The sequence below is a fragment of the Aphelocoma coerulescens genome, chromosome 3 (assembly GCF_041296385.1).
Source record: "Aphelocoma coerulescens isolate FSJ_1873_10779 chromosome 3, UR_Acoe_1.0, whole genome shotgun sequence".
Classification (NCBI taxonomy): domain Eukaryota; kingdom Metazoa; phylum Chordata; class Aves; order Passeriformes; family Corvidae; genus Aphelocoma; species Aphelocoma coerulescens.
This window is the reverse complement of record NC_091016.1, coordinates 99933982-99961258: the sequence shown is the minus strand read 5'-3', so window position 1 is coordinate 99961258 and position 27277 is coordinate 99933982. Positions and strand designations below refer to the sequence as shown.

The window sequence follows — 27277 nt, the reverse complement described above, 5'->3', positions numbered from 1 at the left end:
GCTTACTGGCAGAGAGACTTTCATGATGCATTTCATGAATCCTTTAAAACTTTGTACAATTTCCTCCTCTTTTGCAGCTTTAACGTATGGCATTTGTCACTACTTTTCCTCACTGTTTCCTGGTTACTTTATTCCCTCATCTAAACTTTGATTAAACACCAAAAAAGCCCCCAGTTTGCTTGCTGAGCTGCTTTGCAAACAGCTATAGATTATGCTAAGCAGTGTGGCTTACCTCCAAGTAGAAGATTTTTGAAAAAAATTGTACACAGTGCAGCATGAATAAACTACAATTGTGCATATTTCCAGGGAAAATAACAAAAAAATTTCTTTATATCATTAATGATAATGTTCTTCAAGAGTTACTTAATTTTTTTAGAAGGAGCATGTCTCAAAGAAAAAACACTTCAAGACCTTTTAGAATTGTTCTGAACATTCAACTGCAGAAACTTTTAGGAGAAAAATACACTTCTGTCCACCTGGAAACAGCAGGTGTAGTTAAACAACTGAACTCCAAAAGAGAGGAGGAAATACTAGTATTTTAGCTTCACCCAATGCCTTAAGCAAGCTGGAAACCACATGGAAGTGGGATTTTACAGAAGTTGCACCCAACACAGTTTGCAGCAGCTGTCAGAATAAACTGGGAGGAATGCATACAAAGCTTATTTGGATGCACCAGCACAGCAAGGCATCAGTCTTATTTTATTTAACACCGGGGCAGGGCCGGTGGGGGTAGAAGCAGCTTTTTCTGAGTATGTTTCAAAATCAAAAGATATTAAACTGAGAATTTTTTAAAAAGCTACTACCATTAGATTAACAGCAGGTGCCTCATCCTTTAAAAACTGATGTAGAGCTACAAAGTACTCATTTCTAAAAGCAGATGTGGGGAATTTTAAATGACATCTTAACTGCATGGCTAAAAAGAAGATACTGAGAGTAGTGCTATCTAAAATGATAACCACTAGTGTCAGTTAAGTGCCAGCTTTCAGCAAGGAATGACTGTGCTCCATCAGGAACGGTCGATCCTGCTGCCATTACAGGCATACCTGAACATTTCACAAAGCAATCGACCTAAGAGGCCATTTGCAAACTGTGTGCTGCCTGAAGGACACACAGGAATCAATCAATAACTTCAGGTTGCTATTCTGAATTATTCATTCTGCCTTTGCACAACAAAAAGCTGTTCTCTCTCTCTCACTAATGCACTATCACTGCAACACAGTTCATGATTTTGAAACTGGGCTTTAAAACAATAGTTTTCAAAAGCATTTTATCCTGCTACTTACAAAAGCCTTCTTGCTAAGAACACCTTTAAAAGTGACTTTTGGAGCAACTAATGACTAGTGAAGGGATGCTGCCCATTGCTCTCATCAGCAGCATGTTTCTCCCAAGGCATGGTCAGCCAAGGGTCCCAAAACCCAACCCACATTGTGGGGGGCACCAGGTGGCAGGGCTCCCTGTCAGTGCCATGGACAGGACAGCTGTCCCTCTCCAGGGAGCTGCTGGGGCACCCAAAGGCCCATAGTGTTGCTAGGAGGTCAGTTAAGAGGCTCTCTACAACCTTTTCTTCCATGAAAAGGAAGAAACATTTTCCCTTGAAGGGAATATACCTGGGTGTTTGCTATATCACTAGCCAGTCTCTGCTTGCCTTGCCTTTAGTCCTATTTTCTGTGTATCATAATTTCTAATAAAGAAACAAAGTATTTCAAAATAGCCCATTTAATCTCTCAAGACTAAGACCTGGCACTACAAAAGAATTTGTCTTTTTTAATGTGAAAAGGAAAATCAACCCCAAAGAGGAATTTATCTGCTTTTATTCCATTTTCATCAACAGTGTCTTTTATTTTCTGACTTTTATCTCATTCTCCACCTGTATTTTACACTTGCCTCACTATTTTCTTAAGTTTTGGGGTTTTGAATTCAAAGGATGTCAGGAAGAATTTCTGGGCTTTCATGGAAGCTGGATTTCTCCTTGGATGCTTTAGGACCATGTGAACACTACTGTAGAATAAAACTTGCAGCCACACATTTACCTGTTCTTGTCACATCAAGGGTTACTTACTGCTCTAGCAAGATTTAACACCCTATTTTTACAGCAGCAGCATGAAACACTTGCTGGAAGCAGAGGCTGGTTTATAGAAGAGAGATCTCTACCCCACCACCACACTGGCATGTGAGTTCTCCCTGGAAGCCCATACCACAGCAGCAGGTGAGTCTAAAGTCCAATATCTCACCTCTCCAGTCTGTATGTCAACAAGACATAAAAGATAACATTTAAACTGGAGCCACAGCACCAGACAGCAAACAGTAGCCTTAGCAAGTCTAAAGCTCCAATTAGTTCTCAGAAAATCTGTTATCAATTGAAAAGAAAAATTTCAGCATTTAAAAAATGTAGTGACAGTCCACTTGACCTTAAACTGTGGAATTCAAATACTACTTAAACAGCAGAATTTTGCAAATAACACATTATGTAGCTGTATAAAACTAGGTGTCTCAAGAACATGAGCAGGAAATATTTCTGCAATGCCTATGTTTCTATTTTAGCAAAGCACACAACATGCTTTACTAGTCAACTAAACTGACAAGGGACTAACACTGAATTTTAAATATTATGCACTTACATGCTTTGAATCCAATGCAACCAGAGATGGGCAACAGACAGCAGAAGGGTAAATATTTATCAGTCATCTTGTTATTTGTGATTACTCAGTAAATCCCATAAATATAGAACTTAATTAGAAGTGACAATAGGCTCCCATGCCATTCCCCAACAAAAGATGATAGCTCGTAAAAGCGTCATTGCTGCTGACCAAGAATAAAACCTCTTGAATATACTGGTAGAAAGGTGTGAAAGTTCAGGACTTTCTCCAGGACTGCAGGAGAACAGGAGATTAACTAGAATGAGTAAGGAAAGCACTAAACAAGAAAGGAAAATGTGAAAACAGATGAGAAAAGAAAAAGATAAAAAAAGCAAAAAATAATCAGGGGACAAAGAAAAGAAACAGGAGAAAGAAAGCAAAGAACACAAATAGGATGCAAAAAAAGATGAAATTAATATGTGATCCATCCCCATGCCCATAGTGGGCTCATGTCCACACACGTGGTCTGGTCTTTCCCAAGATCTCTCATAATTTTCATTATCATCTTTTCTACTTCTTGTTGAACCCTACACATGACAGCTAAAGCACACTGACTTCCTTTTACAGTCAGTGGAGCAAAAGTATTTTTAGGATACAATTCCTCTTCCCCTTAGGTAGATATCTTAGTGGGGGGACATTTAAAAGGGCCTGTTCCCTCAGCTACCTACTAGAGAAGGCTGGGTAACCGGGCCAGATAAACCTATTGCAATGACTGAAATGAGACAATTCCCATCCTGACTTGTCTGAAACAAGTTATTGGCAGTGAATGGGCAAATATGAGTTGCATATAATTTGTATTACATACAAGGTAGATGAAACTGAGGGCTCAGGTTCAAGTTACTGCATTGACTAGGAGAGGTCCTGCTGTCTCCACTAGAAATGCACTCATTTATTGTGATATTTTTTCTACATTCCCTCCACGACATAGTGTTTTTGTAAATACGCCCTTATGTCTTAAGATAGAGAACATTTGAAAGACTGACTTTAATTTCCATACAAGTCACCATTCTAGAAACAATGGTCTAAGAACAGAAATCTGACAACTGTATCACTACCTGCTTTCAAACTACTTCCAGAAGATAAAGTTGCATTGCTACATAAATTCCAAGCTAATGGAAGAGCTATAGTCAAACTATACTTGTGTGAATTAGCAACCCTCAAATTCAATTCTAAAGCGAGCAATCTGAGATGACAATCAAGGCCAGCAGTACACACAGTCAACACACCCCATCTGTCTCATCTATCTGTATCTCTACCTCTGCAATCACCCAACCCAGAACTATTTGAAAATGAAGGCCTAAGGGCATTGACCTTGGCAAGCAAGGCAAAAGGATTTAGCATGAACTCTTTGCCCTCATTTCCTTATGGGTTTAGAGTCTAAATCTTTTTTAAGCTACTCCAAGCATGGCAATGATGACTGCGCATGTTTTAGAAATGTGTAAAATGATGTTGTATAGAAATATAATTTTCAGTACACTGCTCTTATGTAAAACAGGGCACTATTTTTAACTTGTATTAAATATTGCTCTCCAAAAAGCTTCAGATAGGCTTTTCCTCATCCCACAGAAAACTAAAGCTGCATTTTTAAAAGGCTTCTTTAATACACAAAAAGATGAATAGCCCCTATAAACATGACAACAATTACCCTCAATTAGATGAAGAAATGCCTGATGGTTAATTTGGATATTGCATTTTACTGCCAGAGTACTGGCAACCTTCCTGGATAGTTTTTTTTGCCTTCAAATCTAATTTGTCTGAAGCATCCTATAATGGATACCTTTCCTATAAACATGAGGTAAAATTCAGAAAAGGAAGGTTGCAGACCTGCCTTTTGCCTTTTCTCCTTAGCAAGTAAAAGACTTCTGCAGGGACATGGGGCCACTTGGATGTTTCAGGAATACAAGGAGGAGGCCTCTGCATAGAAGGGGTCCTTGGAGCAGCTGTTTCTCTTCAGTCTAACAAATTCACAAAAGAAAACCTATTGGTGTGAGCAGTTCTGTGACTCCAGACTCACCCTGCCCACAGAAAGGTTGTATGCTGTGCAGAGGCTGATGGCAGGACCACTCCTTCTGGCTCAGTCATGGTGAGAAGGACCAAAAGATCCCTCTGCAAGAGAAGTCTCTTGCTAAAGACAAAACCGACCCCCACTTCAATTCTGAGCCTGGTTTCCAAGAGCTCCATACATTTCCAAATTTTGAAAGATGTGAAAAAAAAAGGTAATTTTAAACATCCACATCCCTGTAGAAATTCTCTTCTGTTTCAGTGTCCAATATTTCTCAAATACCTGCAAGGGCAGGCACAAGACAGAGAGAAATAATAAAGCTGTTCCCTAAAAAACTCTGGTTTTCTCTAAACATGAATACAAGGAGATCTTCCCAACAGTATTTGAACATTGCACTCATTAATTAAATCTCAACTCTGACAGTTTGCAGATACATTTTTATTTAATGGGACTCTTGCATGAATTCAAACTCAGAGTGGGGGGGATATCAAAGCAAGTCATGTCAAGTAACCACACAATCTGTTTCTCCAGAGAAATGTCTATGCTAGACAGCTGGCACTGAAACAGCAGATTAAATTTAGAACTGAAGGGCCATGCAGTGAAGGTGAACTCTCAGCTTTTAGTTCTCTGTCGACTGAAATCTGTACATGTCGTTAAAATAATATGCTTTGTCCCTGAAGCAAAGTTCACTGCTATTCTAAAGCAGTGCTATTCTAAAGAAAGATATTGAAAAGTGACTTTTGCCCTTAGAAAGCCTCTCTTTCTTATCCATGAGCAGCATATTGATGCCACAGGATGATCTAGAGATCTCTCTCTCAAGGTCATTCCCCTGTCCTCAGCATGGTACTTCAAATATTTTTTTTCTTCATTTACCTTAGCTGTGGTACTACAGCTATGACACACTAATTCCAGAAATGAGCCAAGCTCTATAGAAAGAAATCAAGTCTCTTAAACCTTGACTCATTTTAATTTCAAATTCAAGTACTCAATTAGATCACCTTGGGCAGCATTTCAACTCCCCCATGACTCCTCAAAGACAAAGCACATGCATAAACTTCACAATTTAAGATCTTCTTTATATGTAACACAGCTGCATCCTGAAATGAAACATGTAGTAAAAGACACAATCACTGCTGTAGCTATCAGTCATCCAGACATGACAGAAATAACAACTGACCTTCATGAGATGCTGATTTATCCATTTTGTGAATGTCTTCTTTTGTACTTTGTCACGCTCATCTAGAGGTAAAAAGGAAAGAGAAATGTTTTAACAGCTCTACAAATGATGCAGGAGATTTTTTTATTAATATCTTTATAAAATTAATTTTCTAATAAAGTTTTTAATGGCATAGCCTACAAAAGCTCCAAAATATCTAATCAAAATAATAGCACAGAATTTTTTTCTTTTCAGTGCATCACAACATGATATGAAACAGTTTCTTGAAGCTCCAGGTAAGTTTCCTTCAGGGCAACAGCCCCTCAGGTATGACAGTAGCCTACTAATAAAAATCTAACTGCCTAGAAGAAGTCAACTGGCACTCAAAATGTACTGCAAAGGTCATGGCAAAGTTTTAAGAGCTATAAATGCTATTCATAGTCTATATAATCAAATTATTACTAATGTATTAGGCAGTAGAAAATCTGTTACAATATGAAAGCTAACTTTTTCAATCATTATGCTTTTCATCTGGAATAGCACCCTTGTTCAAACACACAGGACTAGTTACAGCTTCAGTCAGGGAAAGGACTCTCTTTTAACCCTCTATGAAATAAACAGAGATGTCCACTAACCCAGATATGGGACCCAGCCACTGCCAGCAGTTTGCTCCCTGGTGTGGCAGTTAGCATCAATGACTGCCCACAAAACACTGTGAAGAAATAATAAAAGCAATAGACTCAGGGTAAGAAAGCATCCCACTTATGGGCAGGGAGCATGTATTCTACCGAGCCACACTGGAGAAAACCTAACCAGCACTCCAGCACAAGAATTATCTCCAGCTACCTGTGCAGGGCCACAGCCAGTACAACTGCTACAGAGCCCAGTCACCAGCCTGGAGCTCCCAGAGCAGGAGTCACAGTGCTCTAGGAGTGGGACCACCTGTGCAAGCCTAAAATAGCAAGAGCCCTTCAGCCTGTACAACACAACTGCAGCTGTTTCATTGACTCAGGCTATTTGCAGTGTGGCTGAGAATGAGCAATGATCTCAGGTAGCAAAACAAGATCCCTATGTACCTAGTGCCATCACTAAAAGACTGAACCAGATCCTGTATTTTACATTAAAAAATACTGTTGTCTGGTTGGTCAAATACAACAATTAATCAACTAAAATAAATTCAAAAAAGGTCTTTCAAGGACTTTGAAGTCTCTGGTGTGATACTTGGGTCTTTCAAAACAGCATGACATTTTACAAGAGTCCATCCCGGGCCAAACTGAGCACCATATGCAGTTCCTAACAGTAGTGAGAAATAAGTATTGGGAAACAAAAGCAAAAACAAAACAAGTGAAAGCCTGTGAAGCCTTTGCATAGTCCTCTTATATGACTCAGACTTTCTACATGCTCATTCATATCTTTGCATTTAATAGTCATATATACATTTTTTCTGTTATTTTTTCCAGTCCTTTTAAACACACCTATAACTTTCATAGCCACAGCTCGCTGCGGCAGTATGCGCAGGGTACTTGTACGTTCGGCTCTGTATAGTTGCTGTCTCCTAAATGCTTTTTCCACACTACTCAAGATATTCTAAGCTTCTGGCACATGCTTTTTTTCCCACTTCACAGCTCTACAGTCTCTTATTCTACTTGAAGACCCAAATAAAGAGGAGAAAGAGAAACTAAAGAACAAAGCTGTACTATTGGGAAAAATAAAAAAACTGTCAGAATAAGAAAATCTTTTGCTACATATAAATTTCTCCACCGCCTTCATCTAGCAAGACACCACTTCTGACATAAGTTATTTATCCTAATAAGGTGAAAGCTCTGCTTTAGTAAATGTAGAGAACAGAAAAATCTCAGAAATAAAAGAATTCCACTTTCACTTTTAACTGTTCAATTATGGGCAGCTGTTTCAAAAAGAACACAAAGTTTCTCAACTGCAGAATTCTAGAATGTGTACAACGTGTCTTTTTTCCTAAGGTAACCTCATCTAGCTTTGACCAAATACACAGAAGTTTACATTTTAGGAAATGTTACGTTGATGACAGTTAAAAAACAAAAACGTTGAAAAATTCACTTTCTTGTCTCTTGTTAGAATACGAAGTCACTATTCATTTCAACTCTATTTTCAACTAAAATGCAACATACATAGAAGAATTGATGCTTACTATCCGTGTTCCTTTATAAACATATATATATACTACACAAACACTCAGAGAAAAATTCTATAACTGCAGACCCAAATGCATAAGAGGAAAGCTGACACCTGACATATTGTGAAAAACACCAGGATTAAAGGGGGAAAAAAGACACCAAAACACCACAACTGTGATTTTAAATCAAAGAAACCAAATGCTCCCAGAAAAGCAAATGCACACTAGGAGAAAAAACACAGTGCCACAGTGTTCAGTGTGCTCAAGCTCAGAGCAGAACACACCAAATGAAACACCCCAGATGAAGTAGAAAACAGGCAAACGACCACATAAACACCAGCTAAGGAAGGAAACCCACAGAAAGCCCCTTAGAGAAGCTTCCCCCCAGAGAGCTCTGCCCTGTCCCACAGGCAGCCGTGCCAGCCCAGCTCCGGGCTGTGTTACTGACCCATGCAGCACATGATTCCCACCAGCTCTGCACTCTCCTCCTTTTCATCTTCAGCACACTGTCTCATTCTGCCCTTCAAAACTTCAGAGCTCCTTTTCTTTACAGGGAAAGGAGAGCCAAGGAGTGACCAGGGCTTCTCCTGGCTGACAGAGAGTAGCAACACCCCTTTTTTAAAAAAAAACAGGAACAAACAGCCCATGTGCTGTCCGAGCAAGCAAAACTGCGAGCCCTTTGGCCTTACAATGAAAAATAAATTGGGATCTGTGTTTGAGGGGGTTTTTTGAACGTTAGGTGCACTAATACACACTTGAGTACAAATGTGGAGATTTCCAAACCAGGAAGTCTGTTTTTTTCCGCTACCAGGAGTGAGCAACATGGAAAGAAGAGTCACCCTGAACCCAGCAGCCAGAATTCTTATTAAGCCAAGGTAATTTAAGAATGCAGGTGAAGCAGGAGTTGCAGCAAGAAAGCCCATATTCCTAGATAATCTGATCTGTAGATCATCACAATAAACGCTCTGTGGCTAATTAATCAACTTAAGCTTGTCCACTTTTACCTGCAGACATTATTCTGATATATCAGACAAACTCAAAGTCTCTTATGCTTTATGTGCCTGGAAAGTACCTCAGTAAAATGTCTCCAAGTCTTAATAACTTTATGAACCTACACTTTAACACAGAGCCATCTAAAGATGTTTCAGGTTAGAATATTTGGACTTAAAAACAGTTGCTGCAACTAAGGTCTCCTTCTGTGCTTTTTTGTCATTCCTCAATTCTAAGCACAAATTCAGGACCCAGATCCTTCTAACACCAATGCTCCCTTCCACAAACCCCTAAAAATTACATGGCTCACAGTGTCTGGAATTCAGGACAGTTTCTCTGGAAGTCAATTTCACTTAGAGGGTTACACCAAAGGCGACACATGGCATTAATGCCTTTTCTGTGCTCACCTGGGGAGAATCACAGACCTGTTTAGGTTGGAGAAGACCTTTAACATCACGGAGTGCAACAGTTAACAAACAACTGCCAAGTCCACCATTAAACCACATCCCTAAGTGCCACATGTATATGTCTTTTAAATACCTCCAGGGTTGCTGATTCAGTTACGTTCCTGGGCAGCCTAGTTCAATGTTTGACAACCTTTCTGTGAAGAAATTCCACCAAATGTCCAACCTGAACCTCCCCTGGTACAACTTGAGGCCATTTCCTCTTGTCCTGTCACTTGTTGCTTGGGAGAAGGGACCAACCCTACCTTGCTACAACCTCCTTTCAGGCAGTTGTAGAGAGCAATAAGATCCCCTCTGAGCTTCCTTTTCTCCTGGCTACACAAACCCAGCTCCCTCAGCTGCTCCTTACAGGATTTGTGCTCCAGATCCTTCCCACCTCCATTGCCCTTTCCTGGACTCACTCCAGCCCCTCAATGTCTTTCTTGTAGTGAGGGGCCCAGAACTGGACACCACACTTGAGTGCTGAGTACAAAGGGACAATCACAGCCCTGGTCCTGCTGGCCACACTATTGCTGATACAAGCCAAGATGCCACTGGCCTTCCTGGCCACCTGGGCACACACTGGCTCATGTTCAGCCATGGTGGATCAGCACCCCCAGGTCCTTTTCCATCAGGCAGCTTTTCAGACATGCCGCCCCCAGCCTGTAGCTCTGCCTGGGGTTGTTGGGACTCACACACAGAAGCCACTGAGTGCTCCTCTCTACCTGAAGACAAACCTGAAATCATCTCTGAGCAACCACACCAGACACCACCAGTTTGAATGAGCAGAACAATGCGCTCATCTCCACACTGATGTAAGGAAATGCAAAATGAGTGCAGGAATACAAACTCCTTATTCTCCAAATGAGCTGCCAATTTCTATGCTGCTTTCTTCATTCTAATGGTGACAATACCAAAGTCTGGAGTTTCTACACCCAGTGATAGACTTAGAAAAGGATATCTCCTTTTCTTAGGCAGCTTTTGGCCTTGCTAAATTATGTTTGCTTCTCTGCTGATATTTGTTTGCACATATGAATGTCCAGATAGTCAACAGGTTTTTCTACATTTGCCCAGGTATTTACAAAAGCCCTGATAGGTGGTTTTCCTATATTTATATAAGAAAACTCATGCAATACTCATATAACTCACTTATATTTATACTCATACACAAATGCACTAGTTTTCCTACACATGTTGTTGCTATTTATAATACATATTGTATTGTTTAGCACTTTTTTAGGAAACTGATCTATAGCATAGAAGAAATGCTACTCATTTATGGAACCGTTATTCAATTATGCATTTCATGTTCTTCTGGAATATGAAGCACCAATTCATCCATCATTTTTCAAGCTCTGAACACAAAATTCATTTTGTGATAGGTTTTCCTCTGGCATTACCAACATTCCTTCCGTAAGCTAGACCCTGGTGTCTCCAACATCACACTCAGAAAATAGAGCATAATTAATGTATGGTCTCTTGGGAAAACATTTGTTTTAGGGCATTACCCAGAATCACAAAATATGTAAGAAATCAGGAACAAATCCAATTCTCCAGTCTGTGCTAAAAGGCCTTATCTTGGAGGTTCCTGCTCATCCAAACTTGAGCTTAACTTCTCACAGGCCTCCCACGTCTATATCAAATATTCATTCTTGCTCATTAATTAAAAACTGGGGGACATTCAACAAACCCATCAACCATCTGAAAGAGTCTTCAGGAAGGTAAAATCTCAGTTCAAACAAGGCTAGTTTGAAAAGTTAAACTGCAGGTTTTTCCATAGGGAAAGGCTAAATAACCTTACTGACAGGTAATTAGCTTTCATATAATTAGTGAGTTTTCTTAATTATAACCTTACCTAGATCAATTTAGGAGCAAATAAAGTAAAACTCCATTATGAAAGTGTACAAGTACTGACCAGTGCTATGAACTGTGTGCTGTTGTGTCAAACTTCCATTAAGACACATGGCATGTAAAATCTTACATACTTCAGTAATGCCCTTCCCATAATAAAAAAAATATATATCCTTCCTACTGCAAAAATATCAAACTATGGTAAGGTCCTGTAGAAATGCTAAAAAATTCTCAAAAAATAAAGTTAGGGGGTAGGTGGTTTTGTATCATCAACCCCAGTACAGTAGTCAAGATAAACGAGTCTGTAAGTGTGATAGTTCCAGGACCAAACCCAAAGCTCTGTGAAATACTTAACCACTTAAAGCAACAGAGAACTAGAACTGCAATGGACATTTAGTATTTGTCATGAAAATTAGGTTGTTGGCTAAAGGATGTCTAAGTTCTTGTTATCTTCACCTTCTAGAGCCCTGGGTAAATATGTCTGTTTTCTCACAATAAGCTCATGTGAGAATCCAGATTTTTCTCAGGCATTTTTTTCCTCTAACAGAGAATATTTTGCTACAGATAGTGCTTTATGTCTGTTTTCTCACAATAAGCTCATGTGAGAATCCAGATTTTTCTCAGGCATTTTTTTCCTCTAACAGAGAATATTTTGCTACAGATAGTGCTTTACGTTTTATATTTCAAAAGAATACTTCATGCATTTTAATGTATAATGGTGCTATTTTTAAATCAGCTAATGAGTAGGAGATATCTGTCAAGCTTGAAAAACATTTTATATTCTACCCCCTCTGTAATTTTTTTTAATTTGATCAGCTTCCTCTTGGATTTACTAAATCAGAACTCACAGTATTTCATTTATGTCCCTGTTGGTATTCACGTATCAGGACAGCTTAGGAAATAATGTTAGCAGTTTGTAAGAACTCGTCTTGGAGTCAACATCACATTACTTTTCTGTTTTTAGAAAGACTGAATAGATGCCTTGTTATACAAATAAAAAATAAGTGGATAAATAGAGGCAGACTGGTAAGGTACACAGTTTAAATATAGTAGAAAAAGGTATGGGCATGGAACAAGGGAGAGGCATGGCCCACATGTGAGAAGGAAGAATTAAAACTATTTGTATATATAATTATACATATATTTAATGAGTCTAGATAGTGAAATCTGGATAAGAGATTTCAAATAAGACATAATGATAGAGTTTCGTCCTTGTGAAGGACCCCCCAAAAAAAAAAATCCTAGGAAGCAGCAGGGCAGACAAGCAGTACACAGAGGATCCTTACACATGGGATATATCCTACTATTTAAGAAATGCAAGCAAAAATGAATGCTGCTAGGCATTCATAAGTAAGGCAACAAACTCTTGAAATGTATTGTTTAATTGAGGCTCACTTAAAAATAATGAAAACCTAAACCCTACCTTTAAAGTCTTATTCATTCAGGTGAAATTATTTCATTTCTCTTTCCCCCTTTCTGCTAATTCCATCACTTCCTCCTTTGTGACAAGCTTCAACTCCTACTCATCTGCCCTAGGGATGGGAAGCTTCAACTACCACTTATGTGGTCCACACATACACAAAGAGGCATGAAAGATGCTGCCACTGAGTATATACACATGCAGCTTTTCAGAGAAAAATATGAGGCACGAGGAGCTACTTTCTCACTATGTTACTCCCACACAGCTGAAATCTGCAACTGATGCAGTGCCATAGGGGAAAGTTAGGTTATGCAAGCAAAGTTTCCATCAGCAACAAGAATAACCTAAGGGAAAGTGCTCACATCCAAAACATATTTTATTTATGTTTAAACCCTTGAAGAAAAGCTTGCATTATGTGCTGGTGTTTCCATCACTGCTAGCAGTGTCTTTAACCACAGACCACGCAAGGATGGGAGAAGTCCCACTGGATCATTCTTGTATTGTTACCAAGGCATTCACTACCAGCTGTCGTCAGAGGGGGACACTGGTGAGGTGAAATTGGGCTTCCCCAATGTTTCTCACAGTCAGTTGCTACCTTCACAAACAGAAATTTGACGACTGGCATCATCTACCCTGTGTTTTTCCAGAAAATGTATCCCACTCAACCGCTGCCCTCTGATGAGGTCTGCGCTGATTTGGCAAGGTTCTTTCAAAACAGTGGCTCATTTTCTGCATTCTCCTGACAGGCATATCATCAACTCCTATGAAGCTTCACTTTACATGTCATGTCACATAAGATATGCACATAGTTATTGAAGAATTTCAAATTTACACCTAGCCTAAGCTTTGCATTGTTAACCTAAATAGCAATGAAATACAAACTTCAGTTTAGGTCCTCTCCTAATTTGTCTTGTTGCTCCAGTTAGCCTGTGAAGAATTTAAGTCTCTCTCCAGTTTCAGTTCCTCTGAAAACCAATCAAATCTCTTACACATTGGGATGAAAGGTCACATATACAGCTGGTCCGATTACAAAGATGAATTGAATAGAAAGTTTTGCCCATTTATTCTAAATTCTGATTCCCCTTCATGCTCTATTTTTATTAAACTGTGAACTATACACACTAAGAGCTAAGGATGAGCTAGAAATTAAATGGTTTTCCTGGAATTTCAGTCCAGTAAGACCAAACTCAGACCTCATTGTGAGGTTAACAGCTAAATTCCACTAAGTAAAGCCCCTGCTAGCTTCTATGTCATTAAGGTTCAGCCTCCATTAAATAAAAAATGTTTAGAATCTGACATATTTCTCAAACAGAATATTTTTATTTCTCTTTTACAAAATACTGGAAATTTTACTTGCCACATCATTTCTGTGACTATGCATTCAACTATAAAAATGCAGATGTTTTCAGAAAAAACGTTCTTTAAAGAAATGAGCAGTGTAATTTGTAGGCTGCATGTGAACTAAATTAGACAACAGACAAATGCATCAAAGACTGGGAAGTCTTATAAAAGTTGGAGGAAAACACATAACAAAAATTACAAGGACTGAATATAAACTGGGAAACGTCAGCATTTTTTTTTGTATTACATTCAGTCACGACTTAAGTGGACTTCACAATGAAGTTGTCTTGAATGCAACAGCTGCAAACAGAATCCAAAGATACTGTCTTTTCATCTGTGCTTTACTTGCTGCATGTTTGTTCACCCAACAGTGACCCATTTCAGCAGCTTCCCAGCCTTGCAAGTGAAGCAACTAAACAAAAGTGCAGATTAATTCATGGAGAGAAGACTTAAAATATTACAGAAGTTTAAATGTTGTGATCTGGAACAACACTTATCCTTGAAACGCTGCAATTCTTCACAACTAGGTATCAGGATAATCTATTTGACTAATATGTCCATCTACTAAAATCTGAAATTAATTGCTTTGATACGTTAGTAGTATACTTGGAACGAAATCAAAAGACTTATGAAATCAAAAAAGTCCTTAGTCACATGTAAAGTGTTCTATTTGCTCTTGTACAAGGCTTTGCAAAATACTGTGCTGTGTCTGAAAGATATGTTGCTACCTTACTGTAAAATCAAATCAAACATTTAGACTCTAATGCCCACAACAATCTGGCAAATGATTAGATGGTCTTATCAGGTTCTCATTTACAGACTCAACAGTAAAATCATACCATTAGCTGCAACATCCCCTCCAGCTGCACACACACCCCTTCATGGTTTTTTTCTTACAGAAAAGACACAATTCTATAAACCAACAAATAAGCACAGTTCCCTGAATCTGTGTAAGATACAGATCTAGCAGAAAGAAATCCAACATTCAACCAGGAGAAGGGTTCTCTGGAGTCCAGGGAGCTCAAGCTGCCCACATGGCTTGGGTACACTTGCCTACTGGACACATGGAAGACTTCACACTCCTGCTGACAGACTCTGGACATCCTTTAACAACCTACTTTGAGTAACTGTAGTAAACCAGTTGTACCTGGAACCAGGAATTCACACACCAGGCCACAGACATATTTTTCAACTTATGAACAACTGCTGTAGCTAAACCCTCTAAACCCTTCCTGGTTTCCAAAGTATTTGCTTCCCAAGTACATCAGATCATGCATGATAGCGTGAATGTCAGATGGATTTGATCAACATCAACATTCATAACCCAGACTGACATAACTGACATCAAGAGGTATTTGCTGAAACAAAAAGTCTGAAGGCACAACACAGAATAGTGTTCTAAAGTTTGCTAAAAACAAAATAAGTATTTTCAATATTTTTGGAGGTCAGAGTTTGATCCTAAGTGCCGATGAATGAGCCATCATCTAACTTGCATTGATTCTGACAGAGCTACGACCACCTCCAAAAATCAAAATCAAGACCATGTGCAGACAAAAATCACACAAAAAAAACCTAAACTATAAGAATGACTGGCTCACCATTTAAGCTTGTGATATTCTGTAACACACCACATCTCAACCCTACAAATGCAGATGAACGTGAAACCACAACAGGCAGCAAATAAACACTTTTGGTCCTGAAAACATTCAGCAATTTGCTAATTGCACACCCATCTGGCTCAATAGGAAACTGCACTCAAATTTTCACTTAAACCATTTTCTGCCACTACTTTGCATCTATGCTTGAAGATGATGAAGAATTCAGCTGTCCTACCCCTGAAACACTGCATTAAAACTGCAGACCTGCCTGGCTTTACCACCCCATGCAGAAGATAATATGCAAAACTTAAAATACTGGAACAAGAGCTATACTTCTGGTATGATTTGCAGGAATGTAACTTAAGGATTTCCACAACTGTATGGAAGAAACATTGTTATATATCAGTGTGTGCATATACATCAAAACCAAGAGGAAACCCAAGGGATGACTTCAAAATTCCAACAATCTCAGTCAGCCCTTTGGAATGGTTAAGTAGCTACTTCAAAACTAATCAGAAGAGAGACATGAAATTAAGTTCAAAAAGCATTTCCTCTAGTGTCTCCCAGTCCCAGCAATGAGCATTCCAAAAGATTAAAACCGTAAATGAAACAAGGGTCCCAGCTCCTCAAAGTTGATAGCTGAAGAATTAAACAAGAAATCAACAAGAGATACAAGCAGGCCATGGAAGATACACCAGGTGATAATGAATCAATAGTGGTTACCTATAAGCCTGTTCCACCTAAGAAGGAAAAAAATAATTCAATAGAGCATTCAACTTTCTTATTTAGGCCTTTAAAAAACATCACTAACCAATTCAGATTAACTGAAGACACATAAGAAAACATTCTTGTCCTCTAGAGCACTGCAGAGCTTCATGTCTAGTTCTTTTGTGCCCAGAGTGTCACTCCTGGGTAAGTACTGCATTAGCACAATATCCTGTGAACAAAACTCTCGAAGCTCAGTGACCTACAGTATTTCCTTTTATGCAGACCTCTCCTTCCAGCCCTATAGCAGGACACATGCTTAACTATTACAAAGAGCCCAATGAAGTAGAACTGCACAGATGGAAACCAGCAGTACTGGAAAACTATCACAAAAATAATCGGTTTCCAATTCGATTCAATTTTCAGTGTTATTTGACTTTTTCCTTTTAAATGAGAGAGAAGGCCCATGTGAAAATGTCACATCCACCTACCAAGACACATACAAGCCTGTATGTAGTCCAACAAAAAACTCAGCAGGCATTACCTTGTACTACAAAGTCTATCGTAGCACCCCTTGACTTGTGGCTGTATCACCCCATGTTAAATTACCTCTCCAACCAGAATTTAAACTAATTAAAAAAAAAAAAAAGTTTGTATGCTTGATGTATGGACTTTAACATTACAATGCCTGCCTCAGACACTGTTAGGCCACACAAGGATTTTGCCATGCGATAAGCACAGAACGGAGTGACAACTCCACACCTGGTGGAAGGAGATATGGCTAGCACCTGGGTAATGCATCCAAAAATTCCCACTGTGGCAAACCGTGTGAAGAAGCAACTGCTCATACACCTATCACCAGGCAAGATCATCCCAAGTGATAGGACAGACAGCAGCTGTGACCACCAACCACCACTGAAGCCCCCCCACAATACGCCTCTCTGGATACCTGAAACTTGGACTATAAGTTAAGCCATTGTGACTGGAACTTGCAGTAAGGTGGTATTATTGTCCAAGTGTTATCTCAGGCCTAGGGAGAGGTAAACAAAGCTGGGGCAGAAGAATGTATCACTGATAATGGCAGAATTTATGGGCCACAAGGAAAGCCAACTCAGCAACAGTGCTGAAGTCAGCTCAGACTGGATAAAAGGTAATCCCTGCAACGGGAAATCACAACCACTGACTCACAATCCACCAACTCAAAAGAAGAGAAAGACTAAGCAAGAGACTAATTAACATTAGCCAATAGAATAATAGAAATGTGTAGCCAATAAGCATTAACTCCTTTGTTTGCTAAAATGTATAAACAACGAAAAGTTTTGAATGACCTTGGGACCCCCAAGGAAGGACCAGCAGGAAGCCCAGGGTAGAGAAGGACCAACGGATGGCACTGGATCCATGGGTAGTAACTATCTTCTGCTTAATCCGTCTTGCTGTCATTCTCTCTCTCTCTCCCCATCCCCCCCTTTTCTATTTCTAGCTCTCTACCTCACATTTACTGTTAAATAAAATCAGTATTATTAACTTCAGCACGTAGTCTCATTTTCACCTTAATTTGGGCACAGGCAGCTCTCACTTATCAGATCATAACATTTGGCGGTTGTTTGGGGTTTTTTTCATAAGTGATCAATGAAGTTCTAACACAAATTAAAAATGGGTTTCTACACCACCACATGACAGCTTATATATTTTGAAATGGTGATCCAAGTTTTAACAGAAATCCGACACCGGAAGGACATGCCTAACCAAACAACAAAGGCTTATGAGACTAAAGCCTATTTCATCAATCCAGTGCAAACTCGGGTCACAGCAGTAAGCATCACTGCACTAAGAAGACTGCAGGCATTTCCCCAAATCCCCAGACGCCAGTAGAGATCTACGCTGATTTAGGGTATTTCTGTCCTTTGATCAAGTCCTTCTGCTTTGCTTTTTATACTCTCCCTTGGAGAAAAAGCAGTGGCATATGTTCCAAGAAACCCATGCAAAGGTCCTGAGAGAAGAAAAGAAGACCCAGAGTAGCATTCCCTTTGCAAACTGTTCAGCCAGCCTTTCAAGCCCTGTGCTTGCATGACTGTACCAACTCCACACTGCTGCAGAGCAGAACTATAAGGAGAGCAGCAATGTTTCCATGTGACATACACAGCCTCTGAACAGCATCGTCCACAGACCATTTCTTCAGCATCACCTAAGACTATGAAACTTTAATGTAGCATACAAAGTACATTAATATACTCACTAACAGACTCGAGAACTTGAAAAGAGGGGATACGAGCTGAGATCTGTTCTACTAGGTTTGGCTAAATCAGTAGGTCTTTCTTCCTCCTCTGATCTTCAAACTCTTTTATATACTTATGTTAAAGGAGAGTAATTTGGTTTGCATGTGATGTCAAAATAATGGGAACAAGAATCAAAACCATTGAGCATTTAAAAAAAAAAATCTCACCAGCTGATGTTTACCCCACGGACGTATACGATACTGCTCCTCATTCATCTCCCCCAGCACACTCACCCGTTGTTCTCCCGTCAGTTTCACAAACAATGAAAGATTCTCTTCCACAACAAAGAAATGTAAAAATAACTACTAGGATGTTTTCTGTGTTGTAGGAAGACAAAGAACACACACATGGTTTGAAACCACTATCAGATTTCCAGGAATGTACTGTCAACTCATAAGAAAAAGAGTAATATATTAAAATAAAAAGTATCCCAGCCAATTTAATCTAAAGATTTGGCCCAAAGAACATACTTTATTTTTACCACAACTGTATAATAATATGAAAATTTCATTGACTGCTTTTCTTGTTTACCACACAAACCTAAAGTAAATACTTCCATTGAGTTGAACTGGTTTGAGCATATTGTTTCAATGGGAATACCTACAGTCTTAATCCACTTGAAAAAAATGCTTTGCTGGTGTCTTTATGATTCATGTAAAGAGAAGCCAGTTGACTGAACTGTCATGCTAAGATGTGCAAAATGATCTTTAGTAGAAAGATGGGAAAATTATTAAAGACTGACATGTGACTGCTTTTCACATACAGCATTGCTGTACTGAATATAGAGTTGCAACACAGCATATACAGCTGTACAACCATCTGGAAAAGCAATGGAAAGCAACTGGAAACAGCATGCTAAGGAGAGAAGTCTACCTGGGCAGGCAGGTGGCCCTGATCATCAAATTATCTTTTCCACCTTAAATTCTTATTCTAGATTTCAGAGAGCATGCAAATTTGCTGAGCATTTATCCAATTTCTGCATCTCCCCATTTAATTCAGACTTACCATACATATTCACAATATGTATTAAAATGTATTTCTGCCTTTAACTTTACAGAGAGCTGTGAAAGTTCAATATGATCACAAATTTTCTGTTCTTAATGAAACAAACAACCCACCTATGTGAGTAAAAGAGGCAAACCACATAATTTCTCTGTGTGGCTATGCTGGTACAATTAAGTTAATGTAAGAGCTGTGAACTCAGGATAGAAAAAGGAATAATAGTGCTAATTAATTAGATAGAAATTATCCTGAAATAATTAACACTCTGAAAGTGAATTCCCACACATAAGCAGCCAATTAAAATGGCATATTTTATTCAATTAACCATTTCCTAGCCATACTCGTGGCTGCATAGATTAAGATACAGTACCATTTGAATCATCCATTATGATGATGCAAAATTTATCAGTCCTGAGATAGTACTAAAGGTTATTGAACAAGGGGTCAGTGGGGCTGCAGGATTATATGAGGGCAGGTCCCTGTTTCTTCATTAAATTTACTCTAACCACCTAAATGCACCTTCCCATCTAACTGCACCACCACAGCCAGGGATTTTACTGTGCAGTGCAAGGCACCAAGGCAGCACTCAAGGAGCTGGGACACCTTTGCTCTTCTGATCCCCTTAAGTTTGGGACACCTAAACTCCCCCATGGACCTCTGATAACTTCCTGTGAATAACAGCTCCATGCTGTCTAGTAGGTAAGAGAAGTGTCACCACAGATGGAGATTTTAAGGTTTCAAAGGAGATGAAAAGGTCAGTTTTGAGAATTCATTGCCATGCATAAACAGCAGCTGATAAAGAACAAACCCAAGAACTACGAGCAAAGGGAGTTTTGAAAATGGCACTGTCTGAAGAACACAAAAATTTAAGGAATGAGAAATGATACAGCAGAGAGAGCTGTGAGTGGTACTGGAGATAAAGACAAGAAGCTATTACATTAAATAGTGGAAGAAGAGGATTCCAGGGCAGCAATATACAAAGATGATGATTTCAGTAAAAATGAGTGTTGAAATGACTGGTTAAGCTTAGCACCTGGAGAGTATAAAGATGGATCCTGTGGAAGTCAGTACAGGACTCAGACCTCTCTGGAGGGAAGCTTATGCTGCATGCACAGAAAGAAAGGCAAGCTCCCAGAACTACTCTGTAGCCTGAGAATAAGAGCTCGAGAGAAGAGTCACATGTTTCAGCTTTAGAGGCTGGTAAGTGCTCTCAACAGTCACACATACAAAGAAGAAAAAAAAAAAAAGGGAAAGATGATTGAAAATGCAGAAGTTTGTGGATCAATACACAGGGAGTTCTGAATCATCTTCACTACAGCTGTCACTAGGATGAATCAGACTGCCCAGAAATTCTGAATGGGAGGCAAGACCACCAAGGAGCCATCACAATGTCAAAGGAGTAAGGAAAATAAGGACAAGGAGGACTCCATTCAAGGAGAAGCCACTGGAACAACCAAAAAGAGCAACAAAACTAACGGAGGAGGGGGAGTGCAGTTAGTTGTTTCAGCATAGTTGCTGAAATCAAACAAGGTGAAGAAGGATTTAAAAAAGCAAAGTTAATACAAAGCTCCGAACATGCCAAAATATTCTCTGGAAATAAACAAAATAGTCACAGGTAAAATCACAGCTAAATGATGGATTTTACACATCTGTTATTTAAATATAATATTTGCAATATTTAATTATTTACAGAAAAAGTTAAGGAGCAGGAACACAGTGCAATTGTTCTTATTTTCTTTCATTTAAAGATGAAAGAATCACAAGATCTAAAAATTATAACCAAACTTGACACATCATGAAATATAACCTTAAGAAGTCTAACGTACGCCAAGACAGGGAACAGAAGCCAACAGAAGAAGGATGACAGTAAGGGAGGCAAGCTGAGTGACATGCCACCTGCCTGTCTCAGGCAGAGGGATTGATTACCACCACTGGGGTTGCCAGAACAAAATTTCATTCTCCATCCAAGTTAGGATATATTTTTAGTCTTTGAAAATATTACTGGGCTATAAATGGATGTTGTTCTAATAGCTTTTTATTATTATTGCAATATAGAATTAACAGTGCTTTTATGCACAGGGATTTGACAGCCTAAAAGCAGAAATCATATGCTAAGAAAGAACAATCATGAACCCCATGAGCTTTGGTTAGCTCCCCCCGACAGGCGCCAGCCAAGCACCAGGGCAAGGAGTGCTCCTGACACACAAAGTTGTGTCACAAAACTGAGGAAAGGAGACCAGGTGACAGCAACGACCATGGAGGACAAAAGAGGCTCCCAGAAGAGCCCACAGCAGCCATCATGCAAAAGGAAACTGAACCGTGTTCAGTCACAGGGGAGATTTTGCCTTCTCACTTACACTGCTCTTATTCAAATAGGAAGGAAAAACATCCCTACAACAGATGGATGGACAAAGTTGCCCACTGTGGTAGAGCCAGAACCATACTCCTGAAACCAAGAGCAAACCTCCATGAAGGCTACCAGCCCAAGGACTGGGTAAAATAGGCCTGGTTTATCTCTCTTCTCTTGTATGTTCACTACAGTATTAAGGACAAATCAAAGTCTTGTCTTACTTATGCAATGACACATATAAGAAACACCTCAAACAGAGTTTGTCAGGCCAGAATAATTGTTTTGCAGCTTGCAGGCAAGGCCATGGCCAGTCCAGCCAGACGGAATATGAAAGGGTGCAAAGGAGGTAAGGTTATGGCACCTGGTCCCATAGGTTAACCACTGAGCAGTAAGCTCCCTATCTGAACTGCTGCATTACCCACACTACCTTACTAGAAGTGAGGTCAGATGCCACTTAAGAGTCTCTATAAATGTCCCAGTCCTTTAAAAGGAGGATCTTTTTTCTCCAAAAGCTAAGAGTCCAAAGCTTGGCTTGTAAGCCTGAAATAGTTACTGCCTGAAATAAAAGGATCAAATTAATTACTGTCTGAAATTACTGTAATGAAATAAGATACAAGTCTGCCTAGTCACAAGTTGCTGATAAGATATGAAATACTTGATTTTACAGTAGGGTAGTAGTGGTGCACCTATAACTTGGGGTGAAGAAAAATTTATTTACAATTCCATAGGATTTTGTCAACAACCAGCTTGTTCTACACACCAGGATTGTTTTACACTTGCTGCACCAAATTCAAACTCATTAAAATTGTGTTCTTTTGTGTAAGGTACAGCTACAAACAAACAACAGACCTGATTAAATGATCCCCCTGAAAATAGGCAATATTTTCTACTAATAACAATGAAGAAGGTATGAACGAAACTTATCTTCAGGTAAGGATGCTCCATGAACCACAGACAGCAAAGTCCCAACACAGAACTTCTGAAACTGTCCCCATAATACAATGGGACTACATATTTATTATCTATAAAATACTATGAGGAATATCAATTTCTGTGAGTCTCATGAAAAAAAATACTAGATCCAGAGTTGTGCAGACCATAAGTGGATGCTGCAGCAGTAGTCCATGACTTAGAAACCAGTCAGCAGGACAAGATCTTTCAAGCAGAAGTGCAGGACACGTGTGCTAGAAGGTGTATTTTAAACACTGTATTTTTATGACTAGAGGAGTAAAGATTACTGAATATCAGCAATCAAAAGGTAAAGAATGCAAAAAGCTGTCTAACAGGCAGGCCTGGTACCACTGTCTTTGCAGAGGCAAACATTTTATAGGCTAATGGCTCACAAGGTTGCACGCCACCAAAAAAAAAGCAAAAAATACAAAATTTATTAACATTACAAAGGTTAAAGCTGGATCAGAGTCCAGTCTCACAGGCAGATCAGTATTTCCTTGGACAATCCTCACACAGTGCTGAGGATTGCCTCCAATATCTCTGAGGGATACATGCATGAAATTGTTATGGAGGGAGAAGAAGGTTATTAAGGAAACCAGGATTTTGCAAAGCATTATTTAGAATGGTAGTCACAGCACAAGTTCTGGCTTCTGAGAAAATACGACTACGTATGAGGGAAAATTTTTTTTAAGATTGGCTGGGACAATGTTCCTTGGCAAGTTAAAAAAAAAAGAACCCAAGTCTGTATTTAATTCTTTCCTTTACATCTTCACTGGACTGGCTGAACCAAATCAGCAGGACTCTGGATGTGTTTACAAACGTAATTATGTCCATGACTTTCAAGGACGCTTTTCTTTTTTTAAAAATCATACAGCCTACGGCAGAGACATTCCTCATTTTCAAGGACTCTACAGGAACTGTAGGTGTGATGGATCTTGTCTCCCCAAATGCCATCCAGAACAGCTGCACAAAGCCCACTGACTAATAAGGGGCAAGAATGTCACTCTACATTAACAGCTCCAGTTACAACACAATAGTGAGTGTTAAAATATTCACTTCTAGATATCTTGCTGTGTTACAGATATATAACCTAAGTTTACAAATTGATTTATGGTAGCCAAAAAAAACCAACCTGAACTGTAGGAAAAACAATCAGAATCACTTAAGAAAAAATAAATTCATGGTTACAGTGTTAAAAATAACACAGATGAGTCATGGTTACCAACAGCAAATGGAAGCTCACGCCCTGTTCAAAGTGGCTTGCTTAGACATCTTCAGAAAGAAACATGACAAATACATAAACACACCCACTTTCAAAATAAATCCCTTGAAAATAAACAAAAATCTGAAATTTAAAACAGAAATAAAGTGATGATAAATGAAAAGCAGTAACATGCCCACTGGTCCTCAGCTCTACATATTTAGGAAACCTCCAGTCCAACAGAGGAGTGGAGACATTAAATGTTCTCAAAGTATTTTGTGAGTACACTGGAAAACCTCTAACTTGCATTGAACACACCTAAATAAATAGGTGGTTAAAACTGAGTGGTTTAATATGAAACAGAATAAAGGCACCAAAGCTATTCATGTCACTTTCCCACAGTCACTGAGCCCTCTGTTCATGCCTGTAGGGTGCCAGTGTGCTCTGATGGTGAACTTGGCTGCATCTGCCCCCACCACTTCCCTGGGATGTGCGTCTGCAGTACAGCATGAACTGTATTTCACTCTTCTGTCTTCATGCAGTTAAGTGAGGCAATAGAAGGTTAGAAGACAAAAGACGGGAAAAAGAACATATTTTATTCCATTTCTTTGTTAGTTTATTGGTACTGTGGTAGTGACTGTCTTCCATAGTGCAAAGTACTCAAAAAATACAGGAACAGGCACCTATTGCAAGCTTTTTTTTTTTCATCTTTAGGCTGCACTTCTGCAAAAACTGTTTTAAACTAAAGCACCCCCCCAGAGAAAAGTTTAAAGGAATTAAGTGAAAATAATCTAACAGCTCCAACTGTACTTCTCCTTTTACTACTCAGTCCATCAGCAAAGAATGCAGAAAGCAAAGCAAAACGAAGTAACACATCTGCCCAAGAGCCTATATACATATCTGTAAAACTATAGATTTTATGTAATAAAAATTAATATATAATTAATGTATGTGTATATATAATAAAAATAAAACTCCAGGTTGTTATGGTTGTTATGCAATGGGCTTATAGAAGAGAAATGCAATTCCAGAAGGAAACAGCAAAGCCCTTTTTTCCAAAGAACCTCTCCTTCCAATACTAATTTTAGCACAGGATTTTATCACTCTAGTAACTATGGTGCAAGACCCATGAACAGAAAAAAAATTCAACTGGTTTGGGAAGTAACTGAGACAAAAAGCTGCAGCTCAGCCATACACCCATCCTCATTCGTACAGAAGGTTCCTACAAGGTCCACACTGACTCAGAGTCATGTACAATTCCTCTGAACTAGCTCCTAGAACAAGCCTTGATTTCCATTCTGAGACCTTTGCCATAACTGTTTAAAATTTGCAACTTCCAATTTTTTTTTTTTTGTGACGCCCAATTCTCACAACCTCAGAATACATTGGAAAGAGAGCACACCCGTTCCAGAAGCAGTCAAGAAATAAGGCACATTTTAAAAATATTTTAAACTAACTCACCTAACCTGATGAACACCATCACCATATATTATTCCAGTTTAAACTGATTGTACAGACAAACTAGATAATAGCAGACTACGATCAATAAAAATAAATATTCTTCTGGAGCCAGTCCCTCCACCCAAGGAATCCTGGAAGTTGTGCAGACAAGCCCTTTATTTAAATCCTGCAGTTAAATTTTAACAAGTATTATTAACACTTGCCTAGTTTGTTTTAAAGACACACTCAGACTTTTGGTCAGACCTAACTGTAAAGATATGCTGAAATTTTTAACTTGGAGTTGCAACTTCCATACTACCAATTCCTATTCCAAGGCAAGGGCTCTTGGTTTGTAATTATACAGTCTTTTAACTTAAAACTGAGGAAAAAATATTAAATTAGTCCAGTAAGAGACTAGGGCCCGCTCTCTCTACCAAAGTCAAAATCTTTCTCCAAAGTCAGCTTTTTCCTTTCAAAACTCTTGAAATTGATAATACCATTCTTTTTGCCTTTTTTCAACAGCTTTTGTTCTGCACATGCACCTGAAAACAGAAGTTATAGTTCTCTTGAACTTTTCTAGCCACGAAAACAGCCTTCATTAAGGGAAGGCTTCTGCCATTGCTCCCTCTGGTTCTCACCATCAGAGAATTATTAATTAGCACTGTGCTGATACACAGTGTCTGCAGCACAGCTCATCCAGTAGCCTGTCAAGTCCCATCTCCAGCTCAAGGCAGAAGAGACGAAAAGGCAACAGCACTCCTGGGGCTCCAGGAGTGATGGGGTCAACAAACCAGGCAAGACAGAGTAAAAGGTTAAAGTTACTTTGTCTCACTGCAGCTGTAAGACAGATAGCACCTGGTAGAAGAAATGAAAAGAAATGGAAACATGTTCTGGTTGAAGTAGTCCAAGAAGAAGAAATATTTTATTGCTGCCCAGAAGGGGCATGAGAAAGGACAGGGACCAATTGAACAATCAAATCCACCTTGAGCAAAATCAAGAGAAATCTAGGTGACTAGTGCAGCATTTCTGTGTATGTCTTTGGCTGTCCAACAATGCTGCAGCTGAACTGGCTGCCAAAGAAAAGAAATCTGAGGGAGAGGTTCTTGATTGCATTTTTTTTAACTTTCCTCCTGTCAGGGCACAGCTGGAGCCAGCAGCACCTGGGTGCAGGGCACAGGGAGCTGGAGACTGGCCCTGTTGTGCAAGTGCTGGGGCAGGACCCGCCATGGGGCCTGGATCGTGGGCACATGGGGGAGCCCTCATAGGATGGGCTGGGACACACAGAGCTGGGGGAGCCCCTATAGGATGGGCTGGGACACACAGAGCTGGGGGAGCCCCAGCAGGGATGGACTGGGACACACAGAGCTGGGGGAGCCCCCATAGGATGGGCTGGGACATGCAGACCTGGGGGAGCCCCAGCAGGGATGGACTGGGACATGCAGAGCTGGGGGAGCCCCCATAGGATGGGCTGGGACACGCAGAGCTGGGGGAGCCCTTGGCGCCCAGTCGTTTGTCAGGTCGTGACGGAAGCACCCCAGTGAGCTGCAGGTGAAAGGCTGAACAATTTCCATTTCATCTACACAGTCTTAGCATGTCATACAACCTCTTCTAAGAGACATTTTAAAGTTACAAATGAAACACATAATGGCATTCCACATGGTGTGTATACGAATTTGTATACTAATGGAAGCTATTTATGTTCTGCAATGATTAGCCCCTGTGATAATAAGTATCAACAGAGCTTACAGAGAAGAGACCATCTG

The 27277-nt window shown here is 39.5% G+C and overlaps 1 protein-coding gene across 4 annotated transcripts in view; it reads right to left on the bottom strand.

Moving 5' to 3' along the window:
* The window catches only part of DST (dystonin), a 291637-nt gene that overhangs the window by 198302 nt on the left and 66058 nt on the right, over positions 1 to 27277 (bottom strand). For all 4 annotated transcript variants that reach the window (XM_069011406.1, XM_069011407.1, XM_069011403.1 and 1 more), the window contains one exon: positions 5816 to 5877. In XM_069011406.1, coding sequence (XP_068867507.1) covers positions 5816 to 5877 — 62 coding nt within the window. The remainder of the gene's footprint in view (positions 1 to 5815; positions 5878 to 27277) is intronic.